The sequence below is a fragment of the Pagrus pagrus genome, assembly GCF_965226575.1.
Source record: "Pagrus pagrus genome assembly, chromosome: 16".
NCBI lineage: Eukaryota > Metazoa > Chordata > Actinopteri > Spariformes > Sparidae > Pagrus > Pagrus pagrus.
The window spans coordinates 10560581-10578987 of record NC_140200.1 but is presented as its reverse complement, the minus strand read 5'-3'; the positions used below and the strand labels follow the sequence as shown (position 1 = coordinate 10578987).

The following is an 18407-nucleotide window of genomic DNA, read 5'->3' as shown; positions in this document are numbered from 1 at the left end:
ATAATATCTTCCCAAAACATCATAGTGCACCTTTAATTAAACTGTAATGAATAGTTAATTTACTGTTAACAAACAATAAAATACTTACCGTTTATTAAGCAAGTGTTTATTGTAAAGGTGCAACTGATGTTTATAGTGCTTTGTAGATGGTTGTTAAATACTTTGTAGTTCATATATAAACATTTGGATGGTGATTATAAAGTTGCAACTGCCGTTTATAAAACTTTACAAATGCCCAATAAATTATTCATAAAGCATTTTTTTGTTAACAGTAACGGTAAAATAACTATTAGTAAAGATGCAAGCTATAAATTCACCATTATTTAATGATTATTGTAATAAAGTGTTACTGTATTTGTAACTGTAAAGTAAGCTACAGTGTGTTTAACGAGAGGCTGGCTTGCTTTAAATGCCAGCGGATGGAGAACTTGGGCAGAATGTTTGTTATTTGGTCCATTATATCAGTGAAAACCATCTGGGTGGTGAAAGCAAAGTCCGGTAAATAAATAGCAGGTTTACTCCTGAGTGCAAACTGTTGAAAGAAGTGGAGCCAGACAGTCAAACTAAATCTTTATTCTGCTTGAGAAAATATGACCCCGCCTTTTAGTGAATAAATACAGGATACAGGCATCCCTGTATCTGTGTACACTCCTGGCTGCAGTGAAGCACACTTCAGTGTCAAACCAATCCAGATTAAAACAAAAAAAAAAGAGAGAAGAAAAGAACAGTGACATGAAGTTTGCGTTCACCTAAAAGAACAATCATCGTAGAAATTACTTTTCATTGTTTCATTCCTATAAAAAGATGCATTTAAGAATCAACCAGCTTTTATAATGTAACACAAAAACACCAACATCCGGGGACACGGGTTTGTAACTGGAAACCAGGAGATGTCAAAATCGCTGGTGCAGCACAGGTGCATGCTGGGTTGACCCACCTACACCTGCATAGACAGGTTTGTGATTTGGACTAGTTCAAATTTACAGCAAACACATGATGTCACTCTATTGATACAAGGCACTTCACAGGTGCGTGGAGTCTTTTCCTGACATACAAGTATAAACAAGGTTTGGATTTTATCTGTTCATCATTACAAGTTTTGTAAAAATTGTTCAGCATTAGATTTAAACATGTATCTGTCTATGACACTGTGGGGATTGCATTTATTTTATCCTTTGGACAATTTATCACCCCCACGTACTCCCAACACGACAAGCATGTGCAGTCACGACCATCACACACACACATACACACACACTCACAAACGATTGCACAGATTTGAAGCCCATTATTGATGTATAAATGAAGTTTTCACACTCTTCACTCGCATGCTGTGACTGCGTAGACGGAAAGGAAGTGAAAAAACCAACGTCAAGTCTTCAGTAGCAGGTTGGCATATTCTTCATTGATTCTTTACTCATATCATTTCAAAATCACCCTTCTTATTTCTTGGCAATATAAAATAAATCTAAATGCCAGGCCAGTGGATGTCACAGTTAAAATGGAACAGCAGTTTAAGGCTTTTATTTGTCGTAAATTTCCTGCCAAAACAGCCCTTTGTTAAAAATTGACATATACTGTCTTCAAGGCTAAAATCCAAAGGACAAACTTCATCTGTTATGTTCAGGGCTTGACTACAGTGTCTCACTCAATACCAGTTGACAATAAGACCGGTTTCGTCCACAACTAGACGACAGTGACAAGCAGATATTTGGTTCAGGTCTTCATCCTCTTTATTGAAAGAAAAGGTCAAATTTCTCTACTATTTAAACCCCTCCCAAGCGCTCTCCGACACAATCCCTCTGCTCATCCTGCTGATGCCAGCCAGTTTGACTTTGGCGCGGGATGTCCACCTGACTGCATCCTTGGAGTCCGACAGGTTAGCGTAGCGGGAGGAGTCCTCCTCGAGACCCCGGCCCTCCCAGGAAGCCAGTTCCAGCGGGAGGCCTAGGGAGTCGGGGAAGGACACCGGCGAATCCCCGTTCTGGCTCTTGTCCTCTGGGGCTTCGTCGGTCCCAGTCTCAGTTAAGTTCCCCAGGCGAGGCGGCTCCCAGCCCTCCATCTTCTCCAGTTTTTTGGTGGGTGAGATCTGCCTCATCGTCATGGTAACGCTCTCCCAGAAGCAGAGGCCCTTCTCCGGCTTGTCCTTCTTTTCCTTCTCCTTCTCGTCATCCTTGATTTTCTTGTGAGATCTTTGGAGAACAACAGGAAACAAACTTTCAGTGTATAATATAACCAGTTAACAGCTCACGTCTTAGCTATAAATATGACCGACCGGGTGTGAATGAGACAGCTTTACACCAGAGAGTGGAAGTTTCCCCATACAGCAAGCCATTGTATAGGAATCCCCGGTCGTTTGTCTCAGCAGGGGGATTCATTTAGTTTTTCCTCTACATACGTGTTCGACTTCCTCTGAGAGTTAATAACTGCTGGCAAATTTCAGACTTGCATATAAACAAATACAAGTGGTCTGACGTGACTCCATTACTTCTGAGGAAGTTTGTACATACTTCTGCTCCATACACTTAACCATTAGCTCTAGCCCACACACAAGATAATGTTATTGATGCTCTTATCAACTAAGAAAGCAAATAAGTATATTTCCAAATCTCAAAAGCAACTCATTATAAGGAATCGTATGAGTTACTGTTTCTTTACAGGGGTTCTGTGGAACTTCTGCTGGAAGCCGGTTGTTAGTTTATGTTTGTGGACTCCATTTTTAAACTAACGATAGCTACCAGCAGCACTCGTCTAACGAGAGAGACGATGGAGGCCTAATTTGCAAGTTGCAACAAATTGTCACACAGAGCCCATTTAACTTGTATGCATTTTAAGGTTGTGTCTGGTTGAGATGGTGCGATAAACTCTAATACTACACACTTAAAGGGAGTTTAATGAATATATGTTCATCACATTTGGCATGCGAAAACACTGGGAGTACATGGAACAACACATGTCATGATAAGGTTATTGTGTGTGAAACCTCACCCTCTGCGGTCAGCCAGCTTCACCCCGGTCAACAAGAAGTGCTCGTCATCCTTGGAAGAGAACATCTTCTTCTCCTTCCTCTCTTTCTTAGACATGATCTTCTTCACCTTGGCCTCCTGACAGAAACCGGCAGACAGGAGACCATTTGATTTTGAGCTCAAATACCTCTCCTCAGCTGTTGCATGCTAGGTTATTTTCTCTGATGCCCATTTGTGAGTGATTTGTGCTCCCCGAAGAGACTGATTTCATAAAGTCAGCTGCACAGGAATTCAGAAAAAGCAGCCTTATGATTAGATTTATGAACGCGCATATTTTTTTTGTTATTCTTTCATGGGCTCGGAAGAAATTTCATCATCCATCCATCCATTTTCTCATCATTAGCATGCAGGAAGAAATGTTTGATGTTTTGGGAACCAAGCTTTTTCTGCAGAGACTCTCGTAACTGTACGGTAAATATGAAGCTATGGCCAACAGTAGGTTAGCTCGGTTTAAAAACAAATCAAATTACCAGCAACTTAAACTCAATAATCAACACATTATATTTCGTATGTTTACATTTTTTTGCAATTGTTTGTTTCATTGATAGATAACAGAAGTCAAAAACAACTTGTAGGGTTTTATGCTACGCTAACTTCTTGAAGTCTTTGGACTGAGACAGGCAAACTGTTTTCCCCTAAATATATACAATAAATGTATATTATTTACCGTACAATTTACCGGAGAAAACAGCTAGCCTGATCCTGACAAAATCAACCTGGAAGCACGGCTAAAGATCGCTAATTTAAAATGATGTCTTGTTCAGTTAATATGTAGAAAAATCCAAATTCAACAACTATGCACTGTGGTTTTTAAAGTAGTACTATTTCTTGTACTGAAGAGATAGAGATAGGCTAACAATCCCCCCCTGTTTCCAGTATCTGTGCTAAGCTAAGCTAGCCGGCATCATTAACAAAATTAACAAATAAGAGATATTGATCCTTCCATCTAACATTTTATGTACATTTATATCACTACAACCAAATCCGCAAGGCAGCTTTCTCTGAGGAGAGAGAGCGAGAGCTGGAGTGGCATGGACTTGGCAGTAACGTACGGCACATTCCAGTGGAAGACCCTTCACTCCCTCTGAAACTCCCCCGGACTCCCCCGTCACATCAAAATTCCTCCCTGCCCTTGCAGCTTTCCACCAAGCACCGATACCGCCCTCCACAGCGATTATGGAACAAACTTTTGGCTCCGTTTCTCTCCGTGCCTGGGAAGAATTCCCAATGTCGATTGTCAAGGTCATAACATTTACTCCTACTCACATCCGTGCCTGCCTTTGCTTCACCGTTATCAAAACATTCTCAGTACTCGCAGCGTTATTTGATGAATGCACCTGACCTTGGCGACCCCTGTAAATGGGGTCTTTTGTTTCTATATTTTACCTAACGAGATCATACGTTTCATCTCTCCTGTGTCGTTCTCCGTGGAGAGCGGAGGATGTGACAGCAGCTACAACAAGCAAACAACGAGTCGGACAAGAAAGTAGAAAAGTGTCAACCTAAACAGGAACACGTACAATGAGATCTGTCATCAGGTCCGAGATCAAGCTCAGGATGCCAAAGTTTAGATAACATGAACTTATATGGAACAGTTTGACCTACAGGCTGCACAAGCTCTACATTTGATCCCATTTACGATCCCTTCTCAATTTTTGAAACTCCATGACCTTTCATGGCTTTGCTCAGCCTGACTGTGGTATCTCACAAGGAGACGGGCACTGTTGCTGATGGACCAAAAAAATCAAATCCTCCTCTCACCTCTCAAAGCCATGAACATGCCTGAGGGGGAAAAACGCTGCCAATTTGTAGGAGTGTTTTTTGAATTATCAGAAAATATTTACACAATTCTCATCTCAGCTATTTCAACACCCTGCATCGACTCTTTCTGTCTCTCTTCTCTCTCTGCTTCTTGTTTCCTGTGTGCCGTCAGGTGTAAACCGTGGATCAGGTTTGCTGCACTTCAAGCTTCGAGTACTATGTATTGTATGTGCATGCATGTGTGCACATACAGAGGCCTACCTATTCACCATTCTCCTCAGCATTAACCTCCGGGCCTCAGAGATCCTAAAGCAGTTCAGTGCCCGTAATCTCTCAAGCCAAAAAGTAGGTAAACCAAGCAGCTCACTGAGGCTCGCTGTGTGGGGGAGCTTTACCTGCTACTCCACGCCTGGCAGAACAATAGAGCTCTTATTGGGCCAAATTCTTCCATCCGTACCCCAGAGATGGAAGCTGCGAGATTAAGAGAGGCATTCGAATTTGGAAATATTGCTAATTTTGGTTATAATTAACAAAATAGCTTGTTTAGAGACAGAAAGCAGGTCATTACTTTTGGAGGTTAGATGAAAGCATTCAGGTATCTATGGCTATATGTACTTTTTTATTATTTCATATATAATGAGTTTTGAGAAACTGAGAAAATAGAAAAACAGGAATAACCAAGAACATAGTTGCCCCTTTCGACCTAGGCGGTTCAGGTGCTGGTTCTGAGCCAGTGCCTACTCTGGAACCGGTTTAACCGTTTATGACCGCCATTTTTAAAAACCAGATCGAGTGTAGAGTTTTCTGACTTATCTACGGTAGAATACGCAAACGATTTTAACTATGACACCAAATCAAAGAGACAGTAGTCCTAGGACCAGTCCTGTTTGGATGCCACTGTAGGCATGCCCTTTTCAGCTTTACATTTCCTGTCTTTGTCTTTTTCCTGCCTGTGTTCACCTGTGTTTCATTAGTAAATTAGTCCTTGTGTATTAATTATTCCATGTGTGTTCCCTCACTTGTTGTCAATGGTCTGTTCCCCAGTCCTAGTTTTGCTGCACGTCGCTCCTGTATTCCTCATGTCATCCTGTTTTGGACTTTTGTTTGGATTCTTGCTTTTGCATCCTTCCTGTAAACATAACAGGTCCCCCCCCCCCCCCTTGTTTCCAGTCCTTGTGCTAAGCTAAGCTAACTGGCTGTAGCTACGTACTCACTATATAGAAATGAGGATGACATTTTCTCATTTAACTCTCAACGAGAAAGAGGATAACCATATTTCCTAAACATAAAACAGAAACCTTTCGGTGATTTATTGATAGTCACAAGTGTTTGTTGATTTACAGTATTTGCTGCTAGATCAATCGACTGATCAATATCTTGCTTTTTGTTTCAGCACTATTAAATATATAGAATTAGCAAGGTATGTAGTAAAATGTTTATACAGCACTGTAGACCGAAATGGAATCAGCCTTTTGCCGTGAAAGGTAGCCTCCACTTCCTGGACTCCATGTCTACTTTGTGTGTCCTAATATGAGCATAAAACAACTGGTGGTGGAAGAATTGTAGCCTTCGACAATGTCAGAGCAGTCCGTGGCTATTTTCAGCCTTGTTTTTCTTCCACAGTGATTGTTCCCATCCAAAAGGCCCAGCTCCTCGAAAGAATGCTGCGTTTCCTTCCCTTCTCTAGCACAGCCAGCTCTATCCTCACAAGCCCGACAGGTCGTGAAATATGTCCTGTGAACTGAGTCACCTACAGTAGCTATACATACAGTAGGAAGGCAGCCAAGGTTCAAAGACAATACACTGTGAGTGTTTGAGGTTTACACTAGAGCTTTACACGGTCAGAGGAGTTCAGACACGACCACACCTTTGGGTAATGACTTGTTGTCGGTACAGATCAGGAGATGTTTCATATCTCTCATGAACAAAGAGGCAGCACATAATCTCACACGCTCACGCGTTGTTTGTAGTGGGAACGGCTGCAGATAAAGTTGCCTTACACACACAAAGGTCACATATCCTCAAAGCCCACATCATAAGATCAGTGATGATGGCAGCAAATGATGGACAATCAAGGTGAAATACCTCTGAAATTCTGAAAACTTGATTGAAGTCTAGTAAAGACTTGTGTAATATGTGCCAACAAAGACATCGCTAACTGCTGCTAACTGTAGCTGCTAGTTAGCTCAGTGATTTCTGCAGCTAGCAGTGGGAGAGTGTTCCTGTTTACAGCACTAGCAAAGGACTTTCATGACAGGACTTTACTACAGATACGATGAAGAAATGGCGAGCCCAAGCCAGGAGAGGTGCGAAGCTCGGAGAAGCACGTTTCTAGCGAGTTAATTGTAAATATAAATCAAATTTTTTTTGGCGAGTATTTGTTTTTATGAAGCCGGAGGGTATTTATTGACATGTTTTGATATTGACTTGTATGACACATTCAGAACCATCAAAGTTACAGCCTTTGCCATTAGCACTGTCATTAACAGGCTGCTCATGTCATGGAGACGCCAAAAAATGCACACTTAGTAACATAAACATGTTATGACTAGTCAACTAACGGCTTTAACTAATGAGGAGTAGTTAACGGGGAAAATCTTCAGTCGGGGGCAGCCCCACAACTAGCACAACTAGCATCTCAACAACATAAATGCTAAAACATACGTGCTAAAAATAAATGTTTTAGCGGCCGATTGATGTTGTATTAAACTGTCAGTACTTTTTTTAAAGGTAGTTGTGGGTTTTTTTTCAGTAGATGGTGAGTACAATGTTAGTATTACTGATATAAAATTATGGTTCTAATAAAGTCAACAATGCCCTTGAAATCTTCATCCTAAACTACACTGACCTCACTCCACGGTTCCCAACTGAGGGTCTTAGGATAAAGATGACAGTAAGAGTGCACACAACACCAAACAAGACAGTTTTCAGAGATAAGGTTAAAGATAAGTGCAGGGGGTGACAGCTGAAGGCTGCCGTGTTTACAGATAAACAGTGCAGCCTCAGTAGTCTGGCCCTCCTGCTTTACCTCAGCTGCACTGTGAAACTTTTTCTTGTCATCTGACAAGAAGAAGCTGCCGGGCATGCGAGTACAGTGGGAGGATTGAGGTTGATCAAAGGATATGAATGTTTTTCGTGACGGCAACCACAAGTGCCATCCTGTGAGCAAACGTGTGAAAGAGCATGTTAGAAGTGTATTTTTTGGGGGGGGCGACTGTCAGAGGTGAAATAGTGTGTTTGTGCCTCTGTTACGTCCAAATAGCTGTGAAGTTGTGCTGTTTACCTTGGATACTGCAGTGACAGCTTCCTCCTCCTCTTCCTCTCCTTCTATGTCTTTGTCCTGAGACACACACACACACACACACACACACACACACACACACACACACACACATATGCCAGCAGTGAGTTAAGACAAATAGCAACCCCCAACACAAACACACACACACTTTGTGGCACAGGGATGTGTGTGTGCAGGGAGTGTGTGCAGGCTTTCCTGTAAAAGAGAGGGCAGCCTTTTTAAAGGTCTAATATAAACACGCTGTGTTTGGAGGGCGAGACGGAGGGATGGTTGGATGGAGGACTGGGGAAGATGAGGGGAAGCCACTGAAGTCAGAGGGCAGAGTTAAACAAAAGAGAGAGAAAACAAATTCAAGACCTATTGGATCAACAGTCTATGACACTATTTGGGTATAAAAGTGGAGCTATTTTGGTCCCATTGTGCACCAGTCTCCTCGCTCCACTTCATATATCCTTTGTATAATATTTATGTAATAATTTCATTGTTTTTGATTTGGAATTTCTATGTGACTTTGCTTTTATGAGTGCTGTGAATCTAATGATAATAGTGATAATGATTCATGAGTACACTTGTGAGCTTGGACTGGTTTGGATGTGAGACTTAAGTTTACATTGTAACGTACAGTGTACACTGTAACACAAATTCCAACTTGACACTGTAGATACTTTTTACAACAAAGGCCTCCTGCTGTCTCTTCACTTTCTCTTTTTTTTAGGAAGTCGCCATCAGTCTGTGTTTTGTTGTAAACAAGTATAATGACAATATGGTTGAATCTAAATACCTACCATGAGACATAAAGAAATAGAAAATAGATACCAGTATATCTGTGATAGGCGAAACCAGTCGGGCTCTAGTAAGACAGCTTGATATCTGAGATCCGCTATTAACAACTTTGAGAGGGAAATGTTAAATGTTGTGTCATTTTAATGGCTTCTTTAAGTGCACAATCTTGGATATAGTCATGTAAATATCTGAACAATAAACCAATATATCACCCTCCTTTTACAGTGGCCACTAAAAATGTGAAAGGCCCTCTCAAGAGTGTTTGGTTTGTCTATTCTGGGCTACTGCAGAAACCTGGCAGACTCCATGGAAGAGGATTTTCTCCCTCTGCAGACATAAAGGCTCATTCTTAGGTAACAACCACACAACGATTCACAGTTTCAGGTGATCATACAACCTAAGTACTCCGAGGGTTATCATAAACCTTGTCATGCAACTCCTGAACATCTATTTCTTTGAGTCTCACATTTATTATAAATCCATTTTGACTGATATTTACCGCTGTCATACACTTGCACTCTGCCCGTAAGACCTTATGACTCGACTTGGACTTGCTCCAAAAGACTTAAAAAAACATTAAATCATAAGAGGGGGGCAGCAGAAAGTCATCAGACGTGCAGCTGAGCCTGAGATTACTGAAGTGGAGCCAGAATTCCTGTAAAATGATCAAAGCTGTAAGAACTTCCAACATCTAACGACTGCATGAGAGAGAGGAAGGAGGAGGAACGGTGGTCGGACATGTCTGAGCAAAGTCTGCTTGGGTCTCCGCCACCTGAGCTGATCAAAGACACACTCACACACACACTCACACACACTGATTGCTGACTACTGTCGGAGCGTAAAAAGCATTAACAACTTGGAACAGGGAGAGAGAGTGAGAGGAGGGGAGATTCACGGGGAGGGAGAGTAGTGTTTCAGGAAAAAAAACACTCCCAACAAGAGAAAGCAAGAGTTCTGCTTTCGCACCTCAGGGGGTCATTTTTTTCCTCAGTCTGTCGCTCTTTTCCTCCTTGACTCAGTCTGTGTGTAAGTGTGTAAATCTCAGCACAGTGTTGTCTTTAAAAAAAACACACACATTACTAGGCGATAAAGACGCACAGTGAATTTCAACACAGCAGTTCCAAGAGTAGTTTCCAAAAGCCACTGCACGCCAACAAAACTCCACTCCTCTCCAAGCCCAGGGAGTCAGGGGGATGGTATCTGTCACCAAACACTGGACCAAATACACAAGGACTAGTTCAACAATATGAGGCATCTGCTTAGCTGATGAGAGTAAGATTGGCACCACTCTGTTCATTAAAGATCACAATGTAAGTTGAAATGTCTAAAAAGGACTAGACCTTTGTTACATATTGTTGAGCTGTACACTCACATTACTCCAAATGTTTCCAACAATTTCAAACACAGAAATCCACAAGTTTACTCGAGGTAGCGGTGCTTTACGTTTGGTAGCCAGTCGCTATAACTTCCGTCACAGAGTGAGGGACGAAGTACACGGATGCAACTAAACGTTAAGTTAATAAAACTTTAAAAACATTGCCTCATCCATAATAATTTGTGCCTGAGTTATGTCAGATAGATTTTCATCAGCAATGGCGCCGTGTTCACCAACATCGAAGCTAGTTTGACCGCAGGATCCTTTGTGTTATTCATGTTAGTCGCAGGAGTGTTTATCGCCACCAGAAACTCTGGTTCTCTCTCTCTTCTTTTTTCCCTCTCCTTTCTGTAATATTACATTTATGAAGTTTTCCCTCCAACTCAAGTCGGCAGTCAACATGACAGTACAACAACCAACAAAGGAATGGTTGCTGCCGTCAGGTTGATTAACAGAAGTTAAGATAAATCCAGTTTTTGATCCCAAAAAAGTAATCTAACGAGCTCTCCTCCCAGCGGCACCTGACTCTTTTTCTTCCCCTTACAACACTCAGTAAACGTCTCTTCTTTTGTTATGATAGAGAGAACCCGAACAGGAAAAATTAGCCTACATATTGTGCTTTTAAACATGAAGCCACGCGACCAGGAGATGGTTAGCTTAGCTTAACATTTACCTCGGACACAAGGCCATTTACGCAATGTCGGAGAAATGTAAAAAACCTTCTGTTATTCCAACTTGGAAGCATTCATGCATTATTCCAAGATGCTTACCCCCACTGTTTGTCACGTCCATGTCATTTAAAAACGCATCTTCCAGCAGTGGTTGATTTTCAGCCTATTTGATGAAGATTGGTGGACAACTGTGTTTCTTCTCACCAAGTGTGCGATACTCTATCATTGCTGTCGGAGGTTCCCAGTATCTCTGAGTTACAAGTCAGAGGCTGATGTGAGCAGTGTTTTCCCGACTCTAAAGGTTGGAATGATATGACATGACATGACATGAGCCTGAATGCTAGCATCTCTATATCTCACAAGTTAACACACTACATCTCAGTTATTGCTGTTAAAAGGTCAAATTGTGTTTTTACTGTGTTTCCACCTGTTCCCACTCTTTGTGCTAAGCTAAGCTAACCATCTCCTGCCTGCAGCTTCGTATTTACCATACAGATATGCTAGAGCCTGGCTGTCTTTCTATATTTCAGTAAGACAGCTAATAATCACATCTGTCCAGCTGTTGCTATAAATGTAAAAAGGCTTCAGACGAACCCTATTTTCTGGCATCAAGACGATTTGCTTTGAACTTGTGCGAGCAAACTCTCAAATGTTTGATTTCCACGATTTTCCCCCTCGCGCTTTCGGCGGATACTCAGCTCAGCTTTACCTTTCTTATCCTCACCACTAATGATTTAGATGGGACCTGATCTGCACTCGTATGAGCCCACTTCACTCAGAGGGCTCTTGATGGTGGAATTAGCGTGGTGCTATTGAAGTATTCAGGTGTGTTACCGCTTTAAGCCACAGACAAACAGGCACACGCACCTCCTGCGAGCTCACAGCTGTCTTTACAGCCCGGTGAACTTCAATAGAGAGTGAGCGGTGGGAAAGCAAGCTGCGGCACAGAGCCTGTACTGTAGTCGCCCTGAAGCACTGTGGAGGGAGGACAGATATTAACTTTAAATCCTGTATTTTCTCTCCTCCCTTCCCCCTTCATGCTCTCTCTCTGTGCTCCTCTGTGTGTCTATATGGATGTATTATCCTTTAATACATGTCTGTCTCTATCTGTCTGCCTGCAGGTCTCTGTCTCATGTACAGTCTCATATAAATCACCTGTCCTGCCATGAGTAGGGATAACAATGTCTAAAGAAAGTACAAAACAAAGAGACATACTGTATCTTGAAATGTTGAAGTAAACATTACATTCTGTCCAAGTGATTTGAGCAATTATTACTTCATACAAGCGTCAGACAAAGTGCCACAGGTTAGAAAAACAGGCATTACTACTACAGTAATGATGCCAACAGATTAGTCTCTGGTTGCTCTGTGGTGAAAATGTGTGTGAAAGTGAGGTTTTCTTTTTCAGGAGATAAAGGTAGACCTTATATTTTATTGTATTAAAAAGGTTTTCTGTTTTTTTTGTCCACATTTTGCACATATTTTAACAAAATCTCTCCATGGCACTCTTATATGACAATCAGATATGCCTTATTTAATTATATCACAAGTCTGGTAAGTTTGAACTTAAGGAAAATTAGTTAGTTGTTAGTCGTTGTTACTGTAAATTACTTAGAGTAAAAGAGAGCGAGTAAAAAGAGCTGAAACAGTAAGTTGATAAGTTTGAGAACTGATTAATCATTGAAATACCAGCTGTTTCTAGCTTGCTGCTTTTCCTCGAATGAGTAAACTGTTAACTATATTTGGGTTTTGAGCATTTGGTCAGACAAGACAAACAATCTGAATATATCAACTTTTATATCACTATTATCTGACTTACAGACCAGATTAGTCAAGAAAAAAGGTCTATTTTCAACCCTTTCTCCTTAAAAGTCACTTGATGTGTTTCTAAAGTTGATTTATCGTTTGCTCTAATTCAGTCTGACGTGTTTCATTATCTTGGGTAACTTCAGGATCTCCAAAAGAATTTAAACAGAGACTAAACAGATATCCATGCAATGTGATGTGACGCAAGGCTGCTCCAGATAATCTACCTTTTGCCCTCACTGGGTGATCTGACGGTGTAGTTTGAATGCAGGGAAGGAAAAGTCTGCATGTCCAGACTGTGTTATCATAACTTTTCATCCTGACTTCATCCTGTATCACTGCCTGGCCTGATCTGCCTCTTCGCTGTGTTTACAACATTTTATGATCCGACCCCTGACCCCTGGATGTTCTTTATTGCCATGGCGACGGGACGAGACCTCCCTGACGACTTTCCCAAGGAATTCTGAGGAGAGGTTGCTGCTCTGATCTCAGATCAGCTCTTACAACCAGAGCAGTTCTGGTGAACACTGGTAACAGCCACAAAAGCTGAACTCAGGGCAGCTACTCAGAGGTAAGGGCCACATGCGTTGGTTCCCAGGGTGGAAGTCAAAAACGGCCAATAAAAGCCAGCCAAGGGTCACAGATCTCTACATTATCACAACAACAGATGAAAAACGCTGGGAAATGGTGTTGGTTGATCTTCCCGATTGCCTTCATGAGACATTTATACATCCAGTGAAGCTGTATTGTGACGCACTGAAGGAGTGAGTAAAATCTGACGTTCACAATGCTTCAGAGGTCAGAGGTTCATTGATTTTTGAGTCTCATTCCCAACTCGTCAAATGCTGACACTTTTGGATGGCAGCCGACTCGACTTAGATTCCCAAACGTCAGTATTTGACAACTTGGGAATGAGACTCTTTTTTCTTCTCTGTTGAAATAAAAACGATCAAAAAAAGTATCCAAGTCTCTTTCTGTAATACTGTATTAGCTTATTTGAAGGTATGCCTGTGAATTATGGCTGCTACTAATGATTATTTTCATTATTGTTCAATCTACTGTCTATAAAATGTCAAAAAGATTGTGGAAAACCCTCTTGAGAGTCCAAAGTGATGTCCTCATATTCCTCCTTTGTCTACCCAACAGTCCAAAACCCAAAGACTTACATTTACTATGAAAATTGACAAAGAAAGGCTGCAGATTCTTACATTTGAGAAGCTGGAAGCAGCAAATGCTTGACATATTGACTTGAAAAATGAAACAGTTAATGAGGCGATTCATTTTCTTTGGATTGATTAATCAACTAATCATTGCAGCCTTACTCACATTGCTTTTAATTCCCTCTGTCCATACATCATCGATTTGTTTCACAGTTTACAGTAGATTTAAAAACACAGTGAGCTGGTTAGACATGACCAGCACGATGACAGCACATGATATTGACTGCATCATGACTCGTACTTACGAAGATACATCTTCAACCTTATCTACGTTCCACACGTTGAAGAATGTCAAGAAATAAACATGTCAGGTGGTTATGTCTTATGAGACAGGACTGTGTGTGTGTGTGTGTGTGTGTGTGTGTGTGTGTGTGTGTGTGTGTGTGCCTTATCATAGTTTCTTGTACCCCCTCAAACACCCTGACAGAGCCCAGCTGCTTACAAGTGCTGATACAGATGATACGGGGGCTCTTAGACCTCACACACTGCTGTTCACCTTTGAAATGTGGATTGGTACCAAAGATTGTGTGTGTGTCTATGTGTGTGTGGTGTGTGTCTATCTGACTGTTTACCTCTGTCTTTTTTCCAATAACCACAACAAGTAGATAATCGTGAGCTGTTCCCTCTTGACAAACAAGTTCTGGTGGACAAAACGCTGATCTTTGAGGTTTATAGGACACAAAATGTCTTTTTATTTTACTTTGAACTGTGTTACATAACTATTATATCCCTGTTTTAAAGATAAGCGTGACTTTAGCATAACAAATTGTGTTGGGATTGGTTTGGTGGACTCTGTCTTCTTTGACCGCTCAGTAGTTTTTGTCACTCTAGTCCTCAGCTGACATGACATTTTTAGTTGGAGCACTTGTCCTCCTCCTCCTCCTCCTCCTTCCTCTGCTCCACCACATCAATGTATTTATTATATCGTAGGTGCATGTGGTCACTCAAGGAAGTTTAGCAGCTTCAATAGAATAAAATAGAAATATTCAAAGAAGCATGTGTAATTTCTGCTTATAGTTTATCATTTACATCTATTTTAAACGGATGTCTTATTCATCTGCTTTATAAAAATTTGTACTCTGATACCCACCTCAACCAATAATCTGAGCTGTCAACATGCTGTTTTATTCAAACAGGTAAAAACTGCGTCATTGAGCCTCATTTTCTGACACTTGTTCCCAGAAAACAGGTGTAACAACACTTCTACGCAGAGATACACACGCTCTTCTTGCCAATCTGTTGTCAAAGACACAGAATATAACAGCATCTCGTTGTTTGCGGTTCTCATTACCTTGTAGGAGTGGTGATAGTGCCAGGACATGTCGTCTTCCTCTGACGCATAATCCACCAGCACTTTACTCTTGCTTTTCTTGAACATATCTCCACCTGTCGCCGAAACAAGCCGTCTTGAACTTTGGAAAAAGTTGCCTTCTTTGGCCAGAAAAAATCTGCAGTTTACCCTGAACTGTCCTCTTTTTTCTGGAGAGATCTCAGCGACGCACTGCCGAAGCGCGTTCCGCTCTTTTGGTTATTTGTGCAGCTGCAAATCCAGGAGGCTTTCTCTCAAAGCTTATTCATTCAGAGAGGTGCCAGGAGCTGAAAGGGTCGAGCTTTTCTTTTTCTTGTTTAATGACGCTCACTATTTCGTAAGTGTTTTTGCGTGTGGTTGGTGCGTTTTTACGCAGACTCGACCACCTGGACCTCAACCCGTCGCTCCTCCCATATCCCCCCTGCTTCTGCTCCTTGAAGTTGCCATGGCAGAAGGAGGAAGGGGTCATACGTCTCATCTCTGGCCAAAGCAAGCAATGATCCGCGCATGCATGCACAATAATAGTCATTTTTACATATTCTGAATGCTGGGAAAACACGGAAACGGATATCTGGAAGCTGAGTGAAACACGTTTGAGGTGGTCTATCGTGGAGTCAGATTTTACAAACAGATAGCTGTTTTTTGTTTGAATGATCTGCATATAGAGACTAACAAGTACTCAGATGCTTTACTTGACTATAAGTAGGAATGTAAACATTCTCAATAATAAGTAAAAAACCTCATGTGAGCAGAAGTATTGTCAGCAAAATGTACTTAAACTATCAAAAATAAAATATCAGAGGTGTAAGAAGTGCTCAGATCCTGCAAACATAACAGTACCACAGTGTAGAAATACTAGTAAAACTACAAAAGGCTATTAGCATAAACTACCAAAAGTAAAAGCACTTATGCAGAATGATGTATTATATAATTGTGTTATGATTATTGACATATTAAATATTCATCATTTTAAAGGTGTGATGTGTAAAAACTTTGGTTTTAAAACATTAAAAAATTAACTAAAATTATAAGCAGAATGTGAAATAATAGCAGTTTTGACATTATATCAGACGTGTCTGTGTTGTGTTGAAGAGATAAATACTGAAGTTAGCATGCTAACATGCTAGCGGTCCATAAAGCAATAGATAAAAAGAATACAGTTAGCAGCAGTTAGCGGTTATTCTGGTGATATGCTGCCCCCTTTTTTTTGGGATGAATTAAAGGTGGCCAATTCTTACATACTGATCCTTTAATGTTGAATCTGAAAAAGGTGTTGACCTACTTTATATAGTTTATCTGCAGGGCATAATATTAGCTTACATCATCATTTATTTGTTGATTATATTTTGTATTATTGAATTAAATCTGCAAAGTAACTTAAGTTGAAAAATAAATGTAGATGAGTAAAAAGTAAAAAATGTGCCTGAAGTGGAAGTATAATGTAGTAAATTGGAAATACTCAAGTAGAGAATAAATATCTTAAAATTGTACTTAAGAACAGTACATGAGTATTATTATTATTAATAGTAGTAGTAGTAGTAGTACAACATAAACATGTCAGCAGTATGAATATGTTGCTGCTGGCCATGTTGGATCTAATTTTTACTGATTTATATTGAGTTGGGCAGATTCATCTTTAAAAATTCATCATATTTTGCACAATGTTTTTAGTCTATCCACAGTCTATGTATCTATGTACCTTAATCTGCTAAGTAACAATAGCTTGCATGTAAATACAGTGAATATTGTCTAGATGTAACATATAGTATATCAAGTAATATTTATTTATGTGGCTTATAATATGTAAATATATATTGGTAGTTGTCTTGCAACATCAGGGGTCCTTGAAAGTTTATGAATAAATCTTTCCCCCGTGAGAAAGACTCACAGGCACCACATGAAAAATAGAAATCAACAATCTAAATCCTTGACTTGTGTAGTTCTTTGTTTTCTATTCAGTCACTGTTAAAACACTGTCTGGAAGTATTGAGGTGAGTTATTCTGGGCACAGTCCTTTCCCCTTCACAGTTTTGTATTTGAGATGAAAACAAGTGGATCACAGACTTGTTTTAATTTTTAAAGGTTGATCTTGTATTTACTATGAACAAAGATTGTCGGTTGAATAAAATCAGCAGCTTGGAGAAGGAGTAGAAATGTGAGTGTAATGTGTTGTATAAACAGAAGACAGGAATTTTTAGAGTTGGTGTTTTTTCACTAAAAATCAAATCTCTCTCTTTCTTTCCCTCTTTCGCCCTCACTCACTCTGTCTAAGACCTCTGACGCCAGGGGAAACAAATGACACATTATGCTGCAGGGCTGACCTCTTAATATAGCCACAGTTTAGCGCCGGTTAAGACCACTCACCTGATTCAAAAGTCCTTAAATTCCTGTTTTCAATGTCCACATTATACAGTAAATCAGAGGGGAATGTGGATTGTTGGATGTGTCAGAGTCAGAGTTTTTCAGTCTTTTCTGAGACCTGCCAAGAAAAGTGTAGCGGCAGTAGTGTTTTTATTCATACGGGTTGTTTTTCTTTGTTGCACTCAAAATCTAATAAAGTAATAATGGTAATACGGCAGCTTCAGTGAGCTCCAATGCAACAGCAATCCAGATACATTCTGAAAACAGTGTTCGGCTACAAAGCACTGTGACATTTTGTGATGATCTTTGTGTGTGTGGGGGTCCATGTCCTTGTTCATTAATGTTCATAATGAATTACTTTTGTTCCAGTTTGGTGTCAGCTCTTCATTAGCACCAGCTGACACAACCCATGACTGACTGTTAGGACATGTCCATCACCTGTCAGCTGGCAGGTCAGTGACCTTTGACACAGAAGGTCATCCGTGAGTCAACTGTCCATTTGAGATCCTTTCTAGGACGTGCATTCCCACAGTATCACTGCAGTGGTTATTTACAGTCTGAGTGGCCCCGGTTGCCAATATAAATGCCCCTCATCAATCCTCTTGATTGTCTATTTACTAGTTTTTACAAATTGGAAACGCCTCACGTTATTGTAATCCATAGATCTGGGAGGACAAACTGACATGTACTCTATCAGGAGGATGAATTATCCACTGTACATATAGCTATACCATATTTGCAGTTTTTTGTTTTTTTTTCAGAAACATACCCAAGATTTGTCACAACTGTTACAA

At 40.5% G+C, this 18407-nt stretch overlaps 1 protein-coding gene across 2 annotated transcripts; it reads right to left on the bottom strand.

The window, feature by feature from the left end:
* Positions 1 to 557: 557 nt before the first annotated feature.
* On the bottom strand, positions 558 to 15590 carry LOC311271509 (testis development-related protein). Of its 2 annotated transcripts, XM_084377206.1 has the most exons (4): positions 15235 to 15587; positions 8071 to 8127; positions 2989 to 3104; positions 558 to 2192 (listed from the first exon to the last, which is right to left on the bottom strand). In XM_084377206.1, exons 1-4 carry the CDS (start codon positions 15319 to 15321, stop codon positions 1763 to 1765), a joined length of 690 nt encoding a protein of 229 aa, XP_084233332.1. In that variant the 5' UTR covers positions 15322 to 15587; the 3' UTR covers positions 558 to 1762. The 2 variants fall into 2 exon arrangements, with proteins under 2 accessions (XP_084233332.1, XP_084233333.1); XM_084377207.1 differs by lacking the exon at positions 8071 to 8127 and having other exon boundaries at positions 15235 to 15590.
* Positions 15591 to 18407: the final 2817 nt, after the last annotated feature.

Bases quoted from the DNA above. Each gene is read 5' to 3' on its own strand.
- LOC311271509 (XM_084377206.1), bottom strand. From the start codon at position 15,321: ATGTTCAAGAAAAGCAAGAGTAAAGTGCTGGTGGATTATGCGTCAGAG. The intron at 8,128-15,234 runs GTAATGAGAACC...TGTGTGTCTCAG, and splicing joins ACTATCACCACTCCTACAAG to GACAAAGACATAGAAGGAGA. The intron at 2,193-2,988 runs GTGAGGTTTCAC...TGTTCTCCAAAG, and splicing joins AAGCTGGCTGACCGCAGAGG to ATCTCACAAGAAAATCAAGG.